This window comes from Antechinus flavipes, chromosome 5 (genome assembly GCF_016432865.1).
Source record: "Antechinus flavipes isolate AdamAnt ecotype Samford, QLD, Australia chromosome 5, AdamAnt_v2, whole genome shotgun sequence".
Lineage (NCBI taxonomy): Eukaryota > Metazoa > Chordata > Mammalia > Dasyuromorphia > Dasyuridae > Antechinus > Antechinus flavipes.
The window spans coordinates 9,978,271-10,000,087 of record NC_067402.1 but is presented as its reverse complement, the minus strand read 5'-3'; the positions used below and the strand labels follow the sequence as shown (position 1 = coordinate 10,000,087).

Here is a 21,817-nt window from a genome sequence, read left to right as displayed (position 1 = left end):
GTTTGTGACCCCATTGGTCTTCTTGACAAAGATACTAGAATGGTTTGCCATTTCCCTCTTCCACTTATTTTACATATAAGGAAAGTAAGGTAAAAAGGGTTAAGTGACTTGACCAAGATCACAAAGCTAGGTTTGGATTTGAGCTCAGTCTTCCCAACTCTTATATCTGACACTCCAATCTTCCACTTGGTGTATGGGTCTTATACTGCTTTTGTTCAGTCTAAGGCTCTGCAGTCTGTTAATTTTGGGGGCACAGTTACCAGGTACTTCCAAGAATGTCTGTGCCAATTTATAGCTCTACCAAATCAAAATTAATATATCTGCTTTGCTGCAGTCCCTTTAACATTTGACATTTTTCCTTTTGTGTCAACTTTGGCAGTCTGATAGACATGAAATACAACTTCAGAGAATCTTGAATTTGCATTTTCTAATTAGCAATGTAGAGTCTTTTTTTTTTTTTCATCTGGCAGTGGCTAGCCAGAGTTTCAAGGTGATTTGTCAAAAGTATTGATCTGATCATGTGTTTCTCTTTCCACTGAGTATAATCCATTCATCTTATTCCCTCCTCTTTGTTCTTTTCCCACATTATTGAGAAAGTCAAAAGTAAGAGCCAAGTAAGAGTATTCCTAATTCAGAGAAGTTGGTTTGGGTTACATATAATAATCAACAGAGATTCTCTTTTCATCTGGTTTCCCTACATAATAGACATCATATAGATCTGAAAGAAACTCTCTCCTAGTGGAAGTGAATAGAAAATATCTTGTCAAAATAATCCTAGGATCATAGATTTAGAGCTGGAAAAAACTTTAAGCCTTAGCTAGTCCAACCACCTCATTTTATACATAAGAAAACCAAGACCCAGATTCAATGCAGGTCACATAGGAAGAGGCAGAGCCAGAATTCATACTGAATTCCTACAACTTTTCAATCCACCGGCCTTTCTCCTTCACTGCATTTCTTCTATTTTCCAAGTGTCCACCTCTTCAAGCTGCCTTTGGGAGATGTCATCTGTGTGGAATACGGTTCTTTGTCTAGTAAGCAAATTTATGATACACCAGAACACGCTATTCCACTTGGGTCATGAAGTCAATTCCCATTTATCTTTCTTCAGATTGGACATCTTGAAACCGCCCTTGGAGCCACCCAGGCAACCAGACAAAACGATATAGTTATATTTAAAAACCAGACCCTTGAACAACCATGAGCTATGGAGTTGGCCCTGCATTTATAATAGCTATTAGTGGGTCACTGGATGATTTACTCTTTAAATGGGCTGGGTTCATGTCTTTCCTTAATTGCTCCTCTCTCTTTGCACCCTAGTGCCAAATAGTCCCCATGGGATTTCTGAGTAAAACAACAGGAGAGCTTCCAATAACCATCATGGCTCCTTAATAAAAGGCAGCTCTTAAAGTAGACTGCATTCCTGGAAGCCCCCCAAGCAGCCTGAGACTCCCTTTCTGCCTTTGTGTATTTAGAGAGTTTGTCAGTTACTGAAATGAAATGATCAACTTGTAGTAATTGATTGCCTCTGATGGCTGTTTGGATAATAAAGTGATTTTAGGGAATGTGATGGGAACATTTTCCAAACAGCTACCCTGAAAAAGAGAGGAAGGGTTGGTCAGAAGGTCAGTTATGCAAAGGGAAATCTGACTAGAAATAACCACATCGGAAAAATCTGATTAGATTGGATCCAAAAACAGAATTGCAAATAAATGAAAAGGTCTGGCAAATCCTTGTACATTTGTAGATAAATGAATTGTTCTAAGACAGCGGAGTTATACTCCGGGCACAGAAGTGAGAGGTTCAGTTCAAAATGGGACACACTAACTAAATGAATAGTTCCTTCGGAATTGTAAATAATTTCATATCGGCCAATTCTAAAGTAATCCTAGCAACTTAACCCTTGGTTCTGGTTATACTTTTGTCTGTTTCTATTCCATGCTTTTCATTTTTTTTATCCTATGCTAAATCACTACTAGGAAAAACTCTACTTGGAATATTTAGTGTGTGATAGGGTATTTCTTTCTCTTAGCTTTTAAGATCACAGAATTTCAAGCTAGAAGGAACTAGGGAGCCCATGTAGTCTCACCTTTTCATTTAAATGGAAGATTCCCTTGTTTATATATTAGGTCAATGTTTGATATCTCTGCAGTGATGTCTTAGATGAAGCTTGCTATCCTTTTCCAGATTGGTAAATCTGCACTGCCATCCTGACCTTACCTAGGAAGACTGACTCCTGGCTATGTCCATATAAGGAGGCTAAGTACTAGAATGTGGGGAAAGGTTCTTCATGTAGAAGATTGAAGGCTTTTGTAAATGTTCGTTTGGTCCCCAATCGATAGCAGAACTCCATTATCTAAGGACTACAGCAATCATGCATGTGATCCCCTCCCTTGGGATAGATACTTCACCAATGGAGAGCCCAAGTGATCCATGCCTGCCATGACTGGGCTGTACGATTTTCACCCAGGTCATAGGATCATCAATTAAGAGCTGGAAAAGGGGTTGAAGATCAATGCGTTCAACCACTTCATTTTACAAAAGAGACAACTGAAACCCAGAAAGGCAAAACACTTCCACCAAGGTCACACAACTAATAAATGTTTAAAGAGAAGGAAGGAGAGGGAAAGGCATTTATTAAGTATCTACTATGTGCAGGCATTATGCTGAGTACTTTATAAATATATCATTTCATCCTTATAACAAACTTGGAATGTAGATGTTATGATCACCCCCATTTTATGGATGAGGAAACTGAGGCAAAGATAAGTTAAGTAACTAGCTCAGGATCACACAACTAATGAGAATAGGAAGTCATGTTTGAACTCAGATTTCCTTGCTTCCAGACCCAGTACTTTATCCACTGAAATACCAACTACCTCTAAAAGCAAAAGCAGAAATGGTGAGCCAAACCCATGGAAGTGAATAGCATGATGCAGTCAGATTCAGGCTCCAGCTTAGGCAAGCTCATTTATTCCTCTGTTCAAAAGAGCTCAGTTATCAAAATGCCAAAACAAATGTAAACATCTGTTCTAAGTTGCCTTTAATACAGGAACACAGATGACAGGATAAAGGTCTAGGACTAGTAGACCGAACATATTCTCTCTGTCTCTGTCTCTATCTTTCTTTTTAATTCTCTCTTTGTCTCTCTCTCTCTGTCTTTCTCTCTCTCATGTACACACACACACACAGCACTTAGTTCTAAATAATATTTTAAAGATATATAATTTCACCAGTAAATCAATGCATATCAATGCACAATGATACAGATTAAAGTCCTTTTTTGTGTTAAGTGATGGTTCTGTGAATTCCTGAGTCTGGAAAAATTTAATCCTTGGTGGTTTCTATTTGGGTGAAGCTGAGTCTTAGAGACCAAGCAGGGTCCCTTGCTAGGAACCATCCCAGCTGAGTAGGACCTTCCATGAATTATTCTCTATTGTCAGAGCCTACAAGAACAACATAAAACAGCCTTATGGCAACCGACAGGAGGCATAGTTCTCTCATATTGGGTCAGTGTATGCTTTCTCTTGCAGATTATCTTAGGATAAAACACAGAGTGCTCATGGAACATGACTTGGAACTTTCTCAGAAGAGACTAGAACAAAGGATATGTGGGGTAGACAGAGCTTGGATCTACCAACAGAAAAGAACTTTGTTTTACACAAAATTATCAACCACAAATACCTATATATTTGCTTTTTATTAAGAGTTCTTAGTATGAGGGCAAAGACAAAACTCTTTAAAGATATAGTTATTCATAACCCCAGCTCATGAATACTCCCCATGGGCACTCAGTAAATAGCTTTTGAGCTGACTGAAGCATGGTCGAATACAAATCCTGAAATATAATGTACCTGATTCTTATCATTCATTTATTTTTCATCCATATGTAAATGAATACTGTATATATATATATATACACATATATATATACATATTTATTTATAGCATAGAATTTCCTAGTAGTTCCATCTCAATGTCACCTTCCCTCTGAACTCTATCACCCAGAAGATCTATTTTAAAAAATACTTAAATAAAATTAACCAGTGGTCTACACAACATTGGGTACTCATTGTCCCTTGTCTTTCCACCAAGTAGTTGTGCTTGGTCATCTCACTTTTTTAATGAACATCCTTCAAAGCATTTAATAGGAGTGTTCTCCATTGTATAAGCCCTTAAGCATTTGTTATCTTAGTTGATCTTCCCAAATATAGTTTTTTTTTAATCTTAATTTTTCCAAACATATACAAAGGTAGGTTTCAACATTCACTCTTGCAAAAACCCTTTGTTCCCAATTTTTCTCCTTCCCCTCCCCCAAGACAACAAGCAATCAAACATAGGTTAAATACATGCAATTATTCTAAATATATTCCCATATACATCTTGTTGTGCAAGAAAAAAATCACATGAAAAAGAAAAAAAATCAATATGAGAAAGAAGAAAAAAATGAGCAAACAATAACAACAATAAAAAGATGAAAATACTGTGTTTGAATCCACATTCAGCCTTCATAGTTCTCTCTTTGTGGATAGATAGCACTTTCCTTCACAAATTCATTGGAATTACTTTGAATCACCTCCAAAGAAGGCAGAGGAGATTATCACTACCTTTGTTTGTACATAAGACATATGAAGTCCAGAGGTCACTTAATTAATCAATATAGGAATGGGACAGAATATCAAACTGTTGACTTCTCCTATAAGTATTCTTTTTACCAGACCCTCGTTTCTCTCCATGTGGAACTGAGAACAGGTTTGTATAAAATGACACAAGGCAATATGTTTTCTGAAGTCAAATGGTACATGGATAATTAACCTCAATGTTTCCCCAATGCCTTTTCTAGCCATACATTCTCCCTAGCAAGTGTTCCTTACATATAATGATGTGCCTTGTCTCTAGATCACTATCAAGCTGCATATACACATATAAATCAAGTAGAATTTTTTGGATTGAATTACTTAAGGAATTCACTTTAATCTCCTTAGCTCCAGAGAAAGAACCAAGAAAAAATGGAGGAAAATAAGAAGCAAGTTTATGCTTGAAAAAAGAGGGGAAAATACTAAAAAATAATGTTTTCCAAAAGACCGACAAGCTGCCTCAAGAAGGGAGGCATACTCTATTTCTGAATGTCTTTGAGCAAATAACCACTTAGTTACACTGTGAAAGGAATGGCATTTCATGTTAAGGTTAAAGAAAATCATCTCTGAGGTTGACCTTAATTTTTTGAAATTCTGAGACTGTGATTATCTTACTATTTTATTTTACCTTTTAGTTTTATACTTGGTGAAATATTATAGAGAATAAAGAAAAATTGGCTAAGATGTAAAATGTCTATTGGCTAGGATTTTAAAATGCCAGAAATGTTAGTAGCAAAACTCTTCATACTAGACCATCCTACCCAAATTTCAGATACAAATATATATATATATATATATATATATATAATATATATATATATATATATATAGTATTCCACTTAATACCTCCAGGGCAAAGGTTGTCTATATCCTTTCTTTCCAAAGGAAATCCTGATCTGGGCTTGGCTGGCCCCAGTCAGGAACCAACTCAGGATTGAATGAGTTAAGTGATACCAGAAACCATGCGCTACAGATGGAAAGTATTCTTCTGTAATTTTGTATCTGGGTCATCATCCAATATAAGGAAACAGGCAATCAAAAGAGAAAGAACAGAGGTGCAGTAAGAAGGAAATTTATAGCACCCATTGAAGTTAACTAAATGTTTTTCATCTCATTGTTAAATATAATCCACAACACCCAGACTTGCTGCTTTATATATGTGTTTTGGTGGGGTTCACAAAGAGATTCATATAGTTTTTCTGGGGTTTTTTGGGGGTTAACTATTAGATATACATGTAAATGTTATGAGGTGCAGATAGAGAGTATAAATCTGCTTCCTTCATGACTTCTAGTAAATTTCTCTTTGTCTGCTAGTTCAATCAAGCAATTCACTGGAAGTGAAAGGGAAGGCCTTAATAAATTTGGGCCAGTGTTGGGCTATGAACAATAGGGACACATTGACAGACATCTGTACTCATATTACGTTTTTATCTTCATACTTTTATGTTCAAATCAGAGGTCAATAATCCTTTTGGAATGAAGAGTTACCATTTCTAGAAAGGGGTTATCTGAACATGAGTAATAGCTGGGAGAAGGCTGGACTTGAAAGCTGGAAGATCTGGTTTTAAGTCCCATGTTGGAAAATTGTGGACAATATAGCCCTAGAAAGCTCACATAACTTCTCTGTGCCTCGTGTTCTAGGGATGTGTATGTATGTGTATACATGGTCATGTTAGGTTATAAAATAATTATGTATTATATACATGTAGCTTATATATGTGTGTGTGTGTGTTTATGCATCTATCTGCACATATATAAAGATGCATATAAAGGAGAGAATGAGAGGAGGAAAGAATGAGAGAGAAGAGGAGGAGGAGGATAAGAACAAAAAGAAGCAACAGCAGAAGAAGAAGAAGAAAGAAGAAGAAGAAGAAAAAAGAAGAAGAAGAAGAAGAAGCAGCAGCAGCAGCAGCAGCAGCAGCAGCAGCAGCAGCAGCAGCAGCAGCAGCAGCAGCAGAAGAAGAAGAAGAAGAAGAAGAAGAAGAAGAAGAAGAAGAAGAAGAAGAAGAAGAAGAAATTGAGGAAAGAAAGAAAAGAAGGAATGAAAAGAAAAATCTGAATCTCATTGGTTTGGAATAGAATAAGTGGTTTTTAGACATCTGTGAATTGAAAAGAACATATTGGGAAACAAGGGACTTGATGTTCCCAGAACTGCAGCTAGTGAGCTCTGTAATCTATGGGAAATCACCTCCTGGGATTTCGTCTTAAGTTTTTTTTTTTTTTTTTAATTGTGTTTTGTTTTATCTGTAGAATAGGAAATTGTCTGGAAAATCTTTTTTAGTTCCTTTCTAATTATAAAGTGATCTATGTTACTGTATCTACATGTCATGGCACAATACCACAATCATTGTACTCTCTCCCAATCAAATAATTTTCTCTTTGGCTTACACATCCTAGAATTGCTTCTAGAGAATTTTGGAGTACAGCTTGAATATAGTTTGTGTGAGGGATCCTCCACAGGTGTTCACACCCTCCACAGGTAAATACTTTCAAGTTACCAACAAAGGCTTATCAAATAAAACAGAATTCTGCTGCATATCTCCCCTAAAAAATCAGGAAGACAATCCAAGTACCAAGATACTTTTCTGTGCAGATACTTCTGCTTTTGGTTATTTTAAAAATTATTTTCTCATTTAAAAATCAAATATATTTTTTAAATTAATAAACATTTATTTTTTCTCCTCATTTACCTTGTGCAGACACATTTAAGATCATGTCACCTGTTTATTCTTGCAGTTATTGAATATAGTAGAATATTAAAGTTTAACCTTCAGAATTCTACTGTATTTCCCTAAAACAATTAATTGTGATTAACTCATTGGTATTACATGACAGCTTATGTTACTCTTTTGCCATTTTTGAATGCTTTACTTTAGCAGGAAGTCCGAATGAAAGTTTAAAATGGTTGTAAAGGTGTAATTTGGGGTCTCCTCATTCCATCAGTTCACACTCATTGTGATGGGGGAAAGGGGAAGAAGATCCACAAGCAAATTCTTGGTAAGGAGGTCATAGTAGACCAGACAATTTTTGGAAGGTATCTGACCTTCTGATTCAAGGATCAAGAGACAACCTTGTACTTTTAGCTCCGTGAGAAGTTGGGTTATTATTGTGAAATCTGCATCACTTGCTTCTCCAGATTTTTAGAAAACAATTTGTTTTACAGAATGTCAACAAAATCTATGCCAGGCAAGAAGGAGAAGTTCTCAGAGCTCCTGGGAGGCTGCCAGTTGTTCCCAATGTCCTTATTTATGAAACTAAACCCCAGTGGTAGAAGAGGCAACATTTGGCTTTGGGATGAAAAAAAAAAACAACATGAAAAGTACAAAAAGCATTATATGTCAATTAACAATTCCCATAAGTAAAAATCAGATAGAATAATCTCTCCATCTGCTCTCCCATGTGAACTTCTAGCCCATCCAGAGCACATAATACCTGATGCCCAGTGCCCAATTTATGAAAATGTCCTCTGGCTGGGATTGCTTGGTTGTAGAGTGACTATGGGGAAATCTTCCTGAAATTTCTCTACTGCCTAGCGATGAATAAGATATAGCAATTTCTCCATGTTAGTAAATGTTTAAATAACATTTGCTATATAAATATAATAGAAGTATAAGTTGGCCTGGACTTGCAATTTAGAATCCTGAGTTCAAATCCTGCCTTAGTCATTTACTAGCTATGTGACTTCAGACTCTTTTTAGTCATTTAATCTCTCTTAGATTTAATTTATTCATCTGTAAAAAGTAATAATTAGATTTTTATGGTTTCCAAGGTCCCTTCCAATCCAAAAATCTATGATCCTCTGAATATTATTGTTTTAAAAGAAACAACAAATATGTAAAATATAGAGAGACAGAGGAAGACTTTTGGGAATTTACATATACTGAAATAAGCAGAACCAGGAAACAATATACAAAATAACTATAACAAAGTAAATGGAAAACAAAACTGGTCAAGGAAACTTGAAATTATGATGAATGAGAAGAAAGGTGAGCCAAGAGAAGACTATTTAACCTTCTTTGCTAAGTGGGAAGACTTCGGGTATGGAAAGTACCATTTATAAACAGAGCTGATGAATTGGTGGGTTTGGCTGAATTATCCCGTTGCTCTTTCTTTTGTAGTTATTTGTCACATTGGATGACTCAGTAGAAAACAAGAGATGATCAGAAATGACAATTGCTTAAAAAACATACACGGAAATGACTATAAACACAGAAAAATTATTTCATTGATATGAAAATAGCATTTACTTTCATGGGGCTGTTATTAATTTGATTACAAGTATTATCAGACAATTTTACCAGCTTTTTGTAATACTTATAATAAGTATTATTAGCAGCTCAACAGGCCTTTGGGCATGAGGAATTCCATATAAGTAAAGTTTCCAAATAAATGAACTTTATCTTACTTGGTGGACTTAATTTTTAAGTTTTCCCCTCAAAATCTTGTCAAAAGATATTGCCCATTTCCTTGCCTTCTTAAACAAAGGATATTGAATGCACTATAAAAATGTATCATTAGCTAATTTTATAAACATTAGATAGGATACTAATCTTTAAAACAATATTGTCCTTATATCCAAGGAAATGTAGGCAAGCTATGAGCTTCTTGACAGAAGGACTTTTTTCTTTTCTTTTTTCCTATTCTGGTATCTCTAGCACCCCACACAGTACTTGACCCATGGGGGTTTTTAGTAAGTGTTTTTAAAATCAATGAATTAAATTCTGTTACACTAGTACACTTTTCAGATTGCCTTTGTTTTTTTTATCCTTTTTCTTTCTCTTTCCTCTTATTAGTGTGCTGGCTTTCATGTTTTCCTATTATCAATAAGTCTGACCATCAAGAAGAAGCAGTAGAGTTTTTCTTCTCTCACTTCTTGAAGGATCTCACCCTCTACCCCCACTCCCATCCCCATCTAAACTGTTCACTTCTCATATTCCATGACATCAAAAGTAATATCCTCATTTTTGAGGGGGGATGTGGGGATCAGATCTGTGATATTATTGTTATAAGACTTCCCAGTGAGGATGTTTCTTCAAATGCAATCTGGAAACTGCTCCGCGGCTTATAGTTTTTAAGATTTGTCTGGAACAGTTAGATGGTAACTATATAAGAAGGAGGACTTGAAGCTAGGCCTCTTTTGACATCCATGTCAGTAGATACTTTTCCATACCACCCCTTAGAAGTAATATTGTTGTGTCTAAAATAAGAGAAAATAGACTCTGGGGGAGACCAGTTCTTCTCTGATAGAAAACATGGAATTTTGTACAGTCTATTTTGGCTATTGAGAGAATTTTTATGGAATCTCAGAGATAAAAGGGAACTTTGAGGATATATGGTCCAAATTAAATAGAAAATATCCAGGAAGTATTTTTTCAACGTCCCCTTGAAGACCTTCCCTTTCTCTTTTTGCACATCTTTAATTACATGAATGAGAAACAGAATGGCATGGTTAATGGAATAGCACCCTTTCAGAAAGAAAAAACATGGGCTGAATTTTTCTTGTTTAGATAAATATTAAGAGTGTTACATGACTAAGGCCCAGTTAATTAACTACTCAGTGTTCTAGGTAACTGTCTTAGCTCATAATTTACATATTATGTGTTAATCTGCAGAGATTAAAGGCATAAACATGTATGAATGAAAGTTGGAATATCCAGGTTTGGACAAAAAGTTTATTAGAATTATCTGTTAAAGGTGGGGGAGAGAAATAGCACTTTCCTCATGGGGTGGTTGTATGGATCAAATGAAAGAATTTTCGTAAAAGTGCTTTAGAATCATAAAGGTTGTTTCCTACAATTTAGAATCATAAAATATTACTATTTAATTAGCTTTTTATTATCCTGATGATGTCATGTGAATGTAAAGTGTAGAATTCTATAATCCCAAAAGAATAATGATTGTGAATGTCCTGGAGCATAAAGAAGATATATATGGCAGGTATCATCAGGCTGTAGGAGGAAAAAAAGTGCTGTATTTGGAGACAGATAATGTGGATTCAAATTCTAATTGACCTTGGACAGATCCAAGCAGCAATATTTTCTAGTTGCTTTCATAAAAAATCAGTTATTAACAATGACCAAGCAGGTTTGCCTTATCTCTTTTTACTGAATCTATAGCTGTAACGAAAAGAAAGTTTGTTCCATGCTTTTTCTGTGCTCCTTTTCTCCCTTTTCTTACAATAAAATGGCTAAAACAAATAGTAGGAAGGGGGAGGTGAGGTAGGTTGGTGAAGGATGCCATTTGACATTTGAATGCAACTTAGCAGGCGGCTAATAAAAAATCCCAGCTCATGCCTTCAAGCTACTTTTGAGAAATAAGCTTTTTACTACTGTCTCCTTTGGCAAGGAAATAGAGCTGAAGATAGATGTCCACTCAGAGCCTGAGGGATGTTCTAAGAGATGAATGGGAAGGAGCATCTTTTCTTGATTTCCTTCTTGGCTCTCCATGTGTTTATACTGTTTGTGTTTATCTTAAGATGATACAAAATACTAATGGGAGGGTTTTGATAATTCCCAAATCTTGACCCAAACATAAGGGCATTGGCATGGAAAAGTGTGGCTTCCATTTAAATTCTATTCTGTGAGGGAAAAAAAAGTTACGGGGATCCTTGATGGGACGAAATCATGGTAATAATTGTTTTTCCAGAGTGAGTAATTATTATGTCTGCCTTTTTATATTACTGAGGTTGTGTTCTCCTGTAGACCTCTATAGAATAGGAAGAGCCATGAACAGACTATAAGTAATATTTGATGAGATCCTGAGGAACTCAATGATCAGAAGCAATAGCTGTACAGAGAAACCATGCCAATTATTGTACAGCAAAGAACAAAGATTGATAAGACCTGAGTTCTTATTACCTTGACCTAACACAATATTTCAAAATTATTCTTTTCCAGCCTCAATTTGTCATCTTGTGATCTCCCAATGAAAACATTTAGTTAGTTTTATTGGTTACATACTTTGTTTGTGCAATCTCTCTGTCTCTGCCTGTCTTTGTCTTTGTCTGTTTTTGTCTCTGTCTGTCTCTACCTGTCTTTGCCTCTCTGTCTTTGTCTATATCTCTATCTCTGTCTGTCTCTGACTTTCCATGTCTTTATCTGTCTCTTTCTCTCTGTGTCTATATCTCTGTCTCTGTCTATATCTATGTTTCTTTGTCTCTCTCTGGCTATCTCTATTTCTGTCTCTCTGTCTCAGTTTCAGTCTCTGTCTCTATCTGTTTCTCTGTCTCTGTCTCTCTCTGTCAGTCTGTTGCTGTCACTGTCTCTGTCTCTGTCTCTGTCTCTCTTTCTTTCTCTGTCTTTTTTTCTTTCTCTCTCATAGACACATACATACACACACAACCAACTGAGGGTATGTTTTGAGTGTCAGTTGGCTAGCCATGGATTAATTTCCCCTTGAGACTCCTTCTAGGACACTAAAATTGTAACCTTCATTAACATTCATGCATGTCTAGGAAGAAGAGTGGGTTTTGTGAAGCAATGAGTAGGAACGGCTTGCCATGTTTCATACAATTTTCTTGATTCCAGTAAATATCAGTTCAAAACAGGTCTCTCCACAAAGATCCAGAAGTCAATAAACGCCAGATTTGGATACTTACATTTCGCTGTTACCTTGTACCCACCCAGTGGAGGGGCGTGGCCTTCCACAGCATCAAAGCCCGCGGAAACAAGAACTATATCTGGTCCAAATTCTCTGGCAATGGGCATCACGACAGTTCTGCAGGGGATAAGGACAGTCAATTACACGGGGGCACTTCCTGCACCTCAAACCAACACAGTGAATCTGCTCCACAAGACATAGCTGAGCACAATTTTTAAAAAAATAGTATAAATGACTTTTAGAAGGCTAAATGCATTAAAAACGCCACATTTCAGAAATATACCATTTTCTTAGCATCTTCTTCATCTTTTCCACACTCCTCCCCACTTTTCTGGAAATAAACAAAACAAAAACCCAAACCAGATACATTCTAAATCCACTAGTATGGTACCAACATCTGTGCCCATTTTCTGCCCCTGCCTACCAAAGTTGCTTCTTCCCGTGGAGTGACTAATATTTTACAGAGAAATGGTCCAACTTTCAGTGGAAATCCGACTTGCACCAGTTAGTGAGAAGTTGGTGTCAATTGGAACAGCAAATTTCTTAGGGGAAAATGTTTGCTTTCCAAACTTAAAAAAAAAAAATCAAATATTTGTCATGGTGGGGAGGTGACTATTGCAAAAGACACACACACACACACACACACATACACACACACACACACACACACACACACACATTTTTTTTTAAATAATCAAATCCAGATTCTATTGTCAGGGGTTCCAACTTTAGCCAGAACTAGAAAATGGTAGCCAGGAGTTGAGACTACACCCCCTTCTGGTACTTCCTGTACACTTCATGCTTCACATAGTCCCAACTTGTCAAGTTCCCTGACCCCCATTTCCCCAAAGAAAGATCTGTTGCAGAGGAGGATTATTTGTACTTTGCTTTATTTTGTTCTGTTCTTATTCTCTTGTTCCCCATCCCACCCCTGTATCCCAGGGAATAAGAACATTTTAAAAAATGGAGAATTTCACCTTTGCTTCTCAGTATCTCTGGCTTCCTTTAAGTTCTTCTCACATACTACCACTTTCAGTAGGAGGCTGGGTTTTGGTCCTCCTAGCCTTCTACTTCTACTCTTTCTCTCGTCCTCCCTCCTTTCTCTTCCTTCCTTTCTTCTCCCCTCTATCTGTCTCTCTGTCTGTCTGTCTCTGTCTGTCTCTTTATAGCTCTGTCTGTGTGTGTGTGTATGTTTATAGAGTACTACCTCAATATTCATTGTTAATTTGCTCCAGAAGGTACAATAAACACATTTTTTTTCCTAAGAAGTACTTCTCCAGTCCGCAGCCTAACCATCCCACCCCACCCAATTACCCATAGAAGAAAAGGGATCTTCCAGCTGCTAAGAAACAATCCAGTCTAGTCCAGCACAGGCAAAATCCTTTCTTCTTGACCCAACTCACTTTCTGAGGAGAACTGGGATCTTTATACTATCCCTCCATCTTATGCTGTTCAAGTTGGGTGGGGGCATGAATGGTGGCTATATCTGGAGGCAGAAGCTATGGTCTTATTCCTCTACAATCCAGGACTCGGGCAGCTACTCAGAGCTTGGGGTTTCTAGGAGTCCTGGGTCTGTTACTGCCTCTATTTGAGTTTTTCCTGCTTGCATCACCACTATTGCTCTTGCTCCTCCTGTTCCTCCTCCTGCTGAGTATGAGCCTTCTAGTACCAGTGTTTTAGGAGCCAGGAGACAATATGCTGCAGCCACATCATCCTACAAGAACTGCCTGGAGACCTGCCTGCTGAAGCACAGCCCCTCAACATTGTGGGCTCCAATCTATGGAGTCATCTCCAGTCATCTGGCCACTGAACACAGATGGCTCTAGAGGGGAAAGTGAGACAGGTGATCTTGCCCAGGCCTCTCTCATTGAAATCCAATTCACTTGGCCTCTCCTCTCTGATATCATGGTCTTCTTTGAAAACAAAGGACAAACAACTCTAGGAGCTCCAACCCTACAGTCTTGCTCACCTCAGCCTTCTCTTGGAAGGAGCTGTCTACAAGCTAGGGTAACAGCAGTAGCAATGGAGGCTGGGTAGTACGCCTGGCCAACCTCATCCTGACTGCTGGACCAAGACAGCAGTCAGATGGAACTAGTGCCTGGCAGGCATTGTGCCCATGCATTTTTTTCTCATCAAAATGAATTGAATATTGAATTTGATGAGTTTTGAAGCAACATATTATTATATATATTATATATTCATTGATAATTATATATGATATTATATATATATATATAATGGATGTAGTTAATCTGTGAGTATTCCTATATATCTAGTTATTTACATGTTGTCTCCTCCATTCAAGTGAAAGTTCCTTGAGGAAGGAAAATGTTTGCTATTATTATTATGGTTGTTTGTTGTTGCTTTTGTTTTTTTCCCTTTTTGTAGTTTAGAATTTAGTACTATGTTTGACATGAAAAGTAATTAGTAAATGCTTGATGATTGACTAAAGTGAAGATGATGATGCCTTTTCTTTTCTTTCTGATGTGATATTACACATCCCTAACAGAAAGGCTGTTTCAAAACAATTCCCATTCCTACTATAATTTATTTTTCACACTCCCTCATCTCTTCTTCAAATACATGCACCTACCCACAGAGAGAAAAAGAGAGAGAGAGAGAGAGAGAGAGAGAGAGAGAGAGAGAGAGAGAGAGAGAGAGAGAGAGAAATAGAGACAGAGACAGACAGACAGACACAGGGGGAGGGAGGAGTGCTCTTCTTTTGCTTCAAAAGACAGAGTAGGAGCTTGAGAAAGTCCAATAGGAATTCCCCAAAGAAATAATCCATTCATCTTTATATCAGTAAGGAATCCATGTGACATTGACCATTCAATGCAAGATCTTGAAAAATACATGACCTTTCTTTTAAATTCAACTACTCCCATATCCCATCCCATAGTTATTATCAGGGGACATGATTCTCTGATCTGTACTTTGTACTTTGTACATTTTGTACTTTGGTGATTGAGTATTAGAAAACCAATCCCAGTGCTTATCCCGTAATCATTATGTGAACATGGGTAATCTTATCTGTAAAATAAGAAAGTTGCTCTAGTTTAGATGATCTCTAAGGCCTTTTTCAGTTTTAGAACAATAATACTAAGTAAAGTTATTCTGATACTATTGCTGTTTGTGATACATTGTGCTAAGCATAGAATGGTGAGGGCAAGAGTTTCTGTTTGTTTTTTATGTTTTTTTTTGTTTGTTTCCAAATAACTATAATACACTATACCTGATTTCTGAGAACATAAGATCTCGTGTGAAAAAATACTCAACCTGTACACAAGGAAATTTTTCTTTATATTTTATTGGTTAAGATATCTAACTGAATATATTTTGCTTTGAATTAACATGTCCTCTAGTTGACAGACCCAAGTGTACACACTGGTGACTGTCACTATCTTCTATGGTTTTGTATGTGTGCTCACTGAGAATCTAGAACTTAGGGCAGCTTTGATGGGGACTCAATGTGAGGGGAATTGTAGGCGTGACCAGCAAACCCTTTCATACTACAGTTGTAATATTTTCCTCACCCCATAGTTGGAGCTTTTAATAAGAAATCACAATACCAAGAATCAGAGTCCTGAAGAAAGAGTATGAATCGATGTGAAATATGCTGGATTAAGATCAGAAAATCTGTCCAAATCCTGACTGTGATCCTTACTGCCATGTGTCCCTCAGCAAGTTATTTGACCTTATTGTAGTCATCTGCATAAGAGGAGGTTGGATTGTGTTGTCTTTGAAGTCACATCTCGATCCCATGAATCATTTCATTAGCTGGCAGAGGTCTCCTGATCAGCGATGAAGTCTTTCCTGATTGCCATGATGACTCCTCATTAGAGTTTTGAATCATTTCACACAAGATCCTTCAGATTCTGCTGTAATACTTCATAGTGGTGGAGAGGGAGTTCTCAGTTCCTGGAGACTTTCACAGCGGAGTGTAAATCTTCCTCTCACAGAAAGCCATCAAGTAGAGTCCCATCGTGAACTGCATGTGTGTGGGAGGGAGACCTGTATACCTTCAAAGGAGTTCATCACCACACTGAACAACAGATAAGAAAGTGGCTCAGCACAAAAATGTTTGAAACTATCTACTAAATTACTGAGAATCTGTGATGGGAAGGGAGGAAAGCACAGTGACAAAATTACCAACCCATCAGATGTATGAAAGTATTCTCTCATGATGAGCCCCTAAATTATTTCTATGACATAAAGTCCAAATCTAATTCTGATTCAGTTATTCATGAGCAGGTGTTTGGAAACATCAGTCAAGCACCAAAGAATGAGTTTCTACAATTTTATTAATCACAAACTGCAATATGAGGAAAAGAATCACTCTGGTGGCTTTTCAATGATTCATGTGGACATGTGCTGATGAGTTACTACCATGGGTACTCATTTGAAATGTTCATCCACAAAGAGAACCCACCCTGGAAAATATCCCTCTGGGATATTAGTCAGCTTTATTCTGATTTCTGAGATGAAAATGAAAATCGCCAGCTAGATAAAGAACTGAATAGTTCTGTTTTGCTCATTCCACTCCCTTGTGAAATAGACTGAATAGGCAGCAAATATTAGCACATAGGATCAACATCTTCAAAGAGAATTGGGTGGGATACTTAACACTGCTGGTGACAGTCACAGTCTGGCAAGATCATGATTGGCTGCAAGATGAGGCTTGATCAAATAAAATAAAATTTAATAGAGATAAATGTAAAGTATTCCAATTGATCTTTAAAAAAAAATCAACTTGGGGCAGCTAGGTGGTGCAGTGGATAGAGTACCAGCCCTGAAGTCAGGAGGACCTGAGTTCAACTCTGGCCTCAGACACTTAACACTTCCTAGCTTTGTGACCCTGGGCAAGTCACTTAGCCCCACTTGCATCAACAAAAAATAATCTATTTGATGGATATAAGATGGGGAGGGAGAACTGTGCATCCAAAGAAACTCTAGGTGTTTTGATTGGCTCACCATGAGTCAAAAGTGTGATATGGTAAAAGAAAAATTAATTGTTTCAAAGTTGTTTCTTTTTGTTTCATTTAAGTTTAGACTGTCTTCCCAGTTCTGATTATTTAACTCTGAATCCGTCCATAGATGATGTCTTCCCAAGATTCCTTGATATTCCTCATTGTTACTTCTTACAATATACTAGTGTTCCATCATACCCAAGTACTCTAATAGAGCTGCAATAATTAAGTAGAACTCCCAGAAATTAAAGGCTTCCTAAATCCACTATCTCCTGTTCTGATCAGAATTGAGACTATTTCATTGTTCTGGAAACCACATTTTGGGAAGTCCACTGCTTGACATCTTCACCATTCACAGTAAGGTAGTCAGGAGGACAGAAGACCTTCTGAGGAGCAATGAAAGAAAATAGATTGTTTGTCCAAAACCACAAAGACTTGGCAGCAGAAGGAAGGCAGGATGGGTTAGACATGAGAGAGGTTTTCCAATACCTGAAAGGTATCTAGTGGAAAAGGGATGATGACTATGTTGTAGAGACACTGGAAAAAAAATTGAGCTTGAAGGCATCAGGTTTAAATTCAAATCATTCACTGATATTATTTACTACGAGACTTTTGACAATAATTTGTCAGCCTCAGTCTTCCTACTATGGACATCTTTTACCGTGTATAACTAGCAATTTATTTTAAAACATATATACAGAAACACCTCTTTCCAAGATGACCATGACTCATTAATAAATTCTCTTAGGGTCAAGTCTACCAATTATTTCTAAATCCTTCCAACTGTTCTATTACCTAGACTGACTCTTATGTTGTCAACATGGATATTATAACAAATTTGCCAAACATTTTGATGAAATCCAAATATCTATGGACAAGACTTCCTAATGTCAAGGTAGGTTTAATGAACTGTTCAAAAATTAAATTATCTTTTTTATCCTGACCTGTTACTAAAGCCATGCCAATTTTTAGAAATCACTGGATTTTTTTCCCTAAATTTTCATTCAACACTCCTTTAATAACTAATAATAGAGTTTTTTTCCTAGAAATCAGAAATAAGCTCGATGACCTGTCCATAAAAGGTCTGCTTTTTTCTTATTTTTGAAAATGAAAATATTTACTCACCTTAAGTTCAAAATATCTTTTCCATTCTCCAATATTTTAATAGATCACCCAAAATTACACCTAACTGTTCTCGCAGAATCTAAATGCATTTTTAAAAATCTGATTCTTTGAACTAATTAACTGTCTTAAGATATTCTTTTCCTGTCTCCTTACTGATCTTGTATTTCAACCCAAATTTAAAGAATCACCAAATTTCAAAGGAAGGAAGAAAGGAAGGAAAGAAGGAAGAAAGAAAGGAAGGAAGAAAGGAAAGAAAGAAGGAAGGAAGGAAGGAGAAAGAGTAGGAGGGGGAGAAAAGGGGAGAAAAGGAAGGAAGGAGCACAGAAAAGAAAGAAAAGAGGGAGGGAAAGAAGGAAAAAGGAAAGAAAAATGGAAGAAAGGGAGGGAGAAAATTATATAGCAAGATTTAGAGAATGGGAAAATATTCGTGGTAGTAAAAACGTCTATGTCTGAAATAGCCAAAAATTCTTTAGAAGATATGGAAAAAACTGATCATGACAATGGGCTTAATTCAGCAAAACATCTACCTAATTCGACAGTCAATTTCCCCTCCAGGAGGACTATCAGATGTTTTCTGACATATGAAGTTTGGAAACTTAATTTTGTATCCATTTCTTGTTATTACTTTTTTTATCCCCCCAAATCCCCAAAGGGGTTTGACTACCATAAAATCAGTAATAAGGCTTTTTATGCTGCGGATGGGGGTGTAATGCACAGCTTAGAAGAGATATTGCTTTCCCTTCACCCAATGAATAGGACATAGTCTCCTTTTTGTAAAGTTTCAATAGTCATCCCTTTGGTCTTTTGACAAATGATTGCTTTCCATAAAATCTTATTGCATAAAGTCAACGGACCCCTAGATAAAAATTAAACTCTACCCTAATAAAATTCAATCTAGATTATAAAAAGGAAGAAAAGCATGACTGTTAAAAACAAAAAGATTGCAAGTCTGTGTATTACTTCATACAGAGGAGGGAAGGTAATGAAGCTAATGAAGAAGTAATAGGAAAGGTCAAGTTTCCCTTTGAGTAAATGTTTTGTGGTTTAAAACATTCACAAAACAAATTACAGCACGACATCCTTCTCAAGGAACTGTTTGTGCCTTTGGAAAAAGTGTGTATGATTTTGGGTGAATTGTACCATTTGATGTGGCCTTCCCTAAGTGGGTAGTACCATCAAGATTTTTTGTCCCCTTAATTGTGAAATATTATGAAAAGAACAGGATGCAAGAAAGGATTCATTTAGAAATTGAACCTTCTCACATGCCAGGAGCATCTGGAACAATCAGAAAGAGGAAGAATAGAAGGTTAAATACTTTAGATTCACAATTGGGATTTGATTTATAAGGACATCCTACCTCTGCCAAGAAATTTGGTTCGATATCTGTCATGCTAGGTCAATGGGGGAGAATTGAGGAGGTGGGGAGATAACTACTCATTGAGTAAAGTGATAAAAAATACATACTAATGGATAGGGGTCTGATTTATTTCCAGAGTAGTTTGACTGTGAAAATATGTACAAAAGAAATAAGATTATGACTAATGAAATAATATTTACTCCTTTAAAAGGTAATTCTGTGTTATTAGATAAAATATTTCAGTTCAACAATGATTCAGTAGGGAAGGCATAGTATGTCAGTCATAGAAAAATGAAAATGTCAGTCTCTGTCCCCAAGCTGCTTACAGTCTAATAATTAGATGAAATAAATGGATACTATGCATAAGCATGTAAGATCTATACATCATTGTAGAGGACACTACAGCATAGTTGATAGAAAGCTGATTTTGGGTAAGAAAATGCCAAGTTAAAGTCTTGCCCTTATCAAATACTGGCTCTGTAACTATAAATGCAAGTCAAATGTTAGTTAAGTGTGCCAGTACAACTTGGGCAAGCATTCCTATTAGGAAAGATAAGGGCTGATGGGAATCCTCCCCCAGGCTGGGCCGACTGTGATCTATGATACACTATACCTTTTAGTAACTTCTCACTGGTCTAATTAACTCCCAGAGTCTGTGACTCTAATATCTCTGAGATGAGCAATAGCAGAAGTATTCTCATTATAGCTTTCATACACCAATAAAATCACAGGTATGTTTAAAAAAGAAAAAAATATGGGATGTTGAAGGCTTCTAAACAAGGTAATATAAAAAGAATACAAGGAGATCCTTCTGGCAGGCATGTGGAAAATGGAGTAGTCCAGACAATAGGTAATTCCAGACAATAGAAAATGAGGCCATGTACCAGTCTGGTGGACATGTGAATGTAGAAGAAAGAAGTTCTGAGAACCCCCACCTATCATCTAATCCCTCTACTTCATGGATGCCCTATATGATAGCACTATCATTCCCCAAATTCTGCTATTCTCCAGAGCTCAGTATCATATGGCATAGAATCAAGGCAGAATTAAGAAATAAAAAGAATGCTGCATTTGTAGATAGAAGGACTGAATTCAAGTCCCCTTGTGATTTGATGAAATATTTCTTGGCTTGTGTCTTTCTTTCTTTCTTTTTTCTTTTTTCTTTTTCTTTTTGTAGAAGGACAGAATTAGACCTGATAGTCTCTAATATTCCTCCCAGCTCAAAGTCTTTGGTTTTATGGACATCCTGCTTCTCTTGGATCCCTTCCAGATCATCAAAGTCTTTCCTAAAATGTAATTTCCCAAACTGTAGGTTAAATGTGATTTCCAAAACTGTAGATGCAGTTCAACAAAGAAGGGTATAAGAAAACTGGCACCTCCATATCCCTGGAAGTTACACAGGTCTTTATGCTGTCCACGGCTAAGTGAGTTTTGTAGTTTGCTACACTAGCCTGTTGAGTAATCTTGAGCTTCTAATTTATTCAATCCTCCAGATGTTTTTTGGAGAGGAGTCTCACCATATCTCCATATTATATAAGTTGAAAGTAAATTGTTGAACTCCAATACAAGATTCTGCATTTATTCTACTAAATTTCATATTTCTAGATTCAATTAAATATTTTATCTTGTCAAAAAAAAAAAATTGGATCCTGTCATCCAGTGTGTAACTAGCCCTCTCAGCTTTGTGTTATCTGTGAATCTGGAGAATTTAACAACTAAGCCTTAACCCAAATAACTGGTAAAAATGATAAAGCACCCAAGATAAAGCACAGATTCTTGGGTTACGCCTCCACAGACTTCCTGTCAATTTACTTTGAAGTATAAACTTTGAGTTTATAAAAATTGAATCTAATGTTCAATGCCTTAAAACTTCAAATATCTATATTGTTGTACAAATATTATCAAGTAAGATTGTAAAGTTCTTAATATAAAATCTAATTACTAAGCATTTATATAATGCTTATAATGCTTATAAATGTTCACTATTGTTGTTACTCTCCATATTTTTAACTTTTTTTTCTTTTTTCCATACTTTTTTGTTGTATACCCAATTCACTGCTCTTCTGCTTTATTTTATCCAAGTAAGCATCTAGAGATATAAAATTTCTCCTAAGAATTGCTTTGGCTGCATC

At 36.5% G+C, this 21,817-nt stretch overlaps 1 protein-coding gene across 3 annotated transcripts in view; it reads right to left on the bottom strand.

The window, feature by feature from the left end:
• Window positions 1-21,817, bottom strand: part of HDAC9 (histone deacetylase 9) — an 867,097-nt gene that overhangs the window by 105,010 nt on the left and 740,270 nt on the right. For all 3 annotated transcript variants that reach the window (XM_052000806.1, XM_052000813.1, XM_052000807.1), the window contains one exon: window positions 12,235-12,353. In XM_052000806.1, coding sequence (XP_051856766.1) covers window positions 12,235-12,353 — 119 coding nt within the window. The remainder of the gene's footprint in view (window positions 1-12,234; window positions 12,354-21,817) is intronic.